The sequence below is a fragment of the Wolffia australiana genome, chromosome 20 (genome assembly GCF_029677425.1).
Source record: "Wolffia australiana isolate 7733 chromosome 20, ASM2967742v1".
In the NCBI taxonomy this organism is placed as follows: domain Eukaryota; kingdom Viridiplantae; phylum Streptophyta; class Magnoliopsida; order Alismatales; family Araceae; genus Wolffia; species Wolffia australiana.
Genome location: NC_135854.1, coordinates 5,992,347 through 5,996,834, shown reverse-complemented (window position 1 = coordinate 5,996,834; position 4,488 = coordinate 5,992,347). Strand labels below are relative to the sequence as shown.

The window sequence follows — 4,488 nt, the reverse complement described above, 5'->3', positions numbered from 1 at the left end:
CTCTCTCCCCCTCTCTCTATCTATCTCTCCCGCTCTCCCTCTCCCTCTCCCTCTATCTATCTATCTATCTATCTCTCTCTCTCTCTCATATCCACGTCTTAGACCTTTTCTCTCTTTTTCCCCTTCCCTCGCTGATTTGGGACACGAAAATGGATTTGTGAATTTAATAAACTAATTCAAATATATTGTGTATTTTGTGATTCTTGTGGGTGATCCACATTCAGTTTAATCCTATAGAACGGGACTACATAAATAGAGCAAGTAATCAACAAGACACTCTTGTAATACTTTTGATGTACTAACTAATGGAGAGAGGATATTTGAAATGGTTCCCTAAAGTTTAACTCTGGAAATTCTAAAGCAACTATCACTGGAGCAAGCTAATCATTATCAATAACCAGAAATATCTCAAATGTGAAGGTGTCTCAAGGTACCTCAGAGATGGAGCCAATAGCTGAATATCTTGATGTTGAATTGCATTGATTGATGTTGATACACAGCTCCGCAAGCAGATGTGAATGAAGAGAGGGGAAAGTGTGGAAGGACGGATAAATGGGTAAAGTGAAAGGGGTGGAGGTGAAATGTTAAATTGGATGAATTGAATGGGATGTGGTGTGGGAATTTGTGAAGTGAAGAGGAAGGAAGACAAGTTGAACTAGGTGAAAAAAATAACAAAAGAAATCACTCTTTTCTCACAAACAACTTCACAATAATTCTCAAACAAAAAATGTTCATACGAGCAGGCTCATGCCTTTTTAAAGGAAAATAAAACAAGTTACAAAGAAAATAAACTGTCAATTGGGAATGGGGTTTTAGAGAAAGTGGTGGTGGGAATGGTGGTTTACTTAGAGGATGTTGTGGGGATAGGTGAGGGAAAGAGACTGGATAAAAGACAATTATGAAGTTGTAGAAAGGGAGAGAGATAGAGAGAGAGTTAAAAAGGGAAGAGAATGGTGTAATAGTCAGTAATAGTGGGCAGTTATGAGGGTGAGAGAACGGATAGAAAGAAAGAGAAGAACTGCAGAACAAAAGTCAAAGAGAAAAGTTGAGTGAGAAGAGAGAAAAAGATGTAAGGGGGAAGAAAAGAAAAGAAAGAGAAGCGAGAGAGGGAGATAGAGGAGACAGCAGGAATTTGTTTAACCATTTCCCATCACTCTCCCATAGTCTTTCTCATTCTCTCTTCTCTTGCAATCTAGTGTGTCTCTCTCTCTCGGCCCCTAGTTTATCTTTTTATTTATTCTCTCCTTCTTACTCTGTTGAGTTTCTCTTTATTTGATCTCTTTCTTTCTTCTTATCTTTAGTCTATCTTATCATTGGATCTCTCTATCTCTCCCTCTATACCTCTCTCTCTCTCGGCTTGTTTCATTTCTTCATTTGATCTCCCCACCCTATGATGGTGCCCGCCATCATGACCCCTCGAAGGAGTCATCCAAGCCACCACCGCCGTCTTCAACAGCCCGGGTGAAGTATGCTCATTTTATTGCATTTTTATTTCCCTCGTCTTCGTAATTGCATTCTGTGTTTTTAGCGTTCATCGAGTCGCCTGCATCGCATCGGGACGTGACGGTCGTTTCATCCACGTTTTGCGTCTTCATCGTCCTGGGGAGGGGTACTTAATCATCTGGATCCCTTCATTGTCTTTTCGCCCTTCTTTTTATGCTCAATTCCCCTTTATCTTGTAATGGGGGTCCATTATATAAGCGTCCCCCTTAATGGACAATACCTCCTCCCCTTTATTTAGGGTTTAGGGTTTAGGGTTTAGGGTTCCATATTGTCCTCTCTCTATAAGAGACGAGAGGGTACCCTAAGTAAGGCAGACCAGGAGAAATCGAAGACCTGAAAACTCGGATCGATCTGGCCAAGGCGAAAGACACGACAATACAACTGGACTGATAGCGGAATGGTGACTGACGGATCAGAGACACGACAATATGGACAAAATGAAACGCCATAGACGGATGGCTGAACGGATGTCAGCTCCATTCTGACCGTTGGTAATCATCATATGTCATTCGTCCAACAAGCCTGAAGAAAACGAAACTTAGGGTCGCTACAATGAGAATCGTAGTTTTAGAATGTTAGCTCCATCAAAACGTAGATGAAATTCTTCATAAAAAATTCAGACGTACTTGAAATAATTTGGCTGCTAAGATGAGATGACATCATGAAAATAAAAATGGGAACACCACCCAAATTTCATAATTCTTTTTTTTCAAATGTCGAAAATTTCCACTGGCTTTGAAAAAATAGAAAAAACTTTAAAAAAAGGGATCGCACCTATAGATTGGAGATTTCCCAAAACCCATTGAGGAAAAACCTTCCCAAGGTCAGCAATGAAGGCCGGTCAATGCAAGGTCTGTTTAATTTCCATGCTCATGACATCAAATTTTGTTTAATCTCCAAGTCAACGTATGGCTCATGGTTTATTCGGTCCACTGGCCGAGAATGAAGCCCATAGCCGGTCAACTATATGGGGTAAGACCAGAATGCTCTCGCTTATGGCTTGGTCAACGCATGACTCCAGACTTCTCATTGCAACTGATGGGGTCTGGTGCAGTTTAGCAGCCTCATACTTGTCCTGGCAAACCATCAACGCTCGCCGAAGTCGTTCCTGAGGACATCCACAATGAAACATGAGAACATATTCTAAAGTGAAAAGCTAAGTTGAAGGGAAATATTTGACTAAATATAACAAAGGCAGAAACTTGGTAGCTGGCAGCTATGTAAGTTTGACTCCATATACACCACGAGAGGAACATTTTATCTGATTCTCATCATAAGTTCCGGTTTTCCCAAATGCCCAGTTTAATTTGTCAGATATAATCTTGCATCGCTTCTTGTTATTAAGCATTAGATTTCAGCATCCACAACGACGATAATGACTGATTGTCAACATCGTCATCCAATAATCAAGAGCCTTCATCATCACCACCACCCATTGGTTGACAATGAATCATCATCGTCATCCGGTAAACAAGAGTCTTCTTCGTCACCCCCATCCATACGTTGATGTTGAATCATCATCATTGTTGTCTTCTAGTTTGTCTGATATAATCTTGCATTATTTCTTGTTATTACACATTAAAGTTTGGCATCAATAATGACAATGATGAGTGGAAGATGGCTGACTGTCGTAATCTTTGTCCTTGTAATCCAGTTATCAAGAACCTTCATCATCACCACCATCTATTGGTTGACGATGAACCATCATCGTCATTGTCATCCAGTTTACAAGAGCCTTCATCGTTGCCGCTATCCATCAGTCGACGATGAATCACCATCATCGTTGTCTTCTGGTTTCCAAGAACCATCATAGTCATTGTGATCCTCATCCGGCTTGCAAAAACCGACATCAGCATTGTTATCCTTCAATTTCCAAGACAAGATAAAGCATTAATCATGTCATCATCATCAGCAGCATCAGCATCATCATCATCAGCAGCAGCATCATCATCATCATCATCATCATCATCATTGCCATCAATCTGTTGAATTTGTCATCATCGTTGATACAAGCTCAAACCGAAACATGGGTGACTAATTCATCATCGTCTGCCAACCCTATTCGGAAATGGCCCACTAGGGTTCCACCTTGTAACTACCCATATCCATGGTAGCTTTGTCATGTGAGCATATTGCTTCAATATGACTTCAATTTGAATGGGAAACGTATGGACATGAATGTTTCTCGAAGAAAAAAAATGCATCTCAACCAAAATCAATGTAAAACACACTAGCTTACATCTCACATACAAATAGAAATTCCATTGAACTCCGTTAAAAGACAGCATTTTCATAAAGCCCGAATCAAAGTAAAAACACTAGCTAAGCTGAGATAGTGTTTACCTGGAATTTCTCCATCTCAGTCTCAACAAGATTATTAGCGCTGAGGACAGGGACGCTGCAGTACTCCACACAGCTGTTGATCTCCTCCTGCCGTCTCTTCCTGTCGAAGCATTCATACGCGCACTTGAAGTAAGCTTTCTGCAACATAAATTCAAACAGGATTCCCTCAGAATTTCATTCAAAAAATCATCCACTGAGCCGAATAACAACATAAATTTCCAAACAAAAAACCTAAACAGATGCGGAAGAAATTACCTGAAGCGTGAAATTAACGTGATCTTGAATTGGAGCGAGCTGTTCTTGCGCCTTCACATTGACATCCTCCATCTTTCTCCTCAGTCTCTCGCTGACCATTCTCTCTTCCCCTGCCGCGGCGTGCTCCATCTCCTCCCTTTCTTCTCTGCTTCTTCGGTAGTTCTTCCAGTTCTAGGCAAGGGTTTTAGTATTTATACCTCCCCCGCGGAGAAGACGATGGCGTCCGCAGTCCCGCGGATCACCATAGCATTAACATGCTCCAGCAGACGATGAAGTCCAACGGTGGAGACATAGTGGGGGACGCGGACGGACGGTTTTTCGTCCCATGACGAACAAATCGTTCCGTCCGCGAGGTTGGACGGAAATTCGTCCCGAGACCTCCGATTG

At 41.6% G+C, this 4,488-nt stretch overlaps 1 protein-coding gene across 2 annotated transcripts; it reads right to left on the bottom strand.

Annotated features, from left to right (window-relative positions):
• Positions 1-1,826: 1,826 nt before the first annotated feature.
• Positions 1,827-4,253, bottom strand: LOC144716099 (uncharacterized). 2 transcript variants are annotated; one of them, XR_013584816.1, is made up of 4 exons: positions 4,102-4,253; positions 3,847-3,984; positions 2,278-2,611; positions 1,827-2,025 (listed from the first exon to the last, which is right to left on the bottom strand). XR_013584816.1 is itself a non-coding variant. In XM_078591140.1 (3 exons), the coding sequence occupies exons 1-3, from the start codon at positions 4,228-4,230 to the stop codon at positions 2,417-2,419; spliced, it is 462 nt and encodes a 153-aa protein (XP_078447266.1). In that variant the 5' UTR covers positions 4,231-4,253; the 3' UTR covers positions 2,127-2,416. The 2 variants fall into 2 exon arrangements, 1 of the variants encoding a protein (XP_078447266.1); XM_078591140.1 differs by lacking the exon at positions 1,827-2,025 and having other exon boundaries at positions 2,127-2,611.
• Between the last annotated feature and the right edge of the window lie 235 nt (positions 4,254-4,488).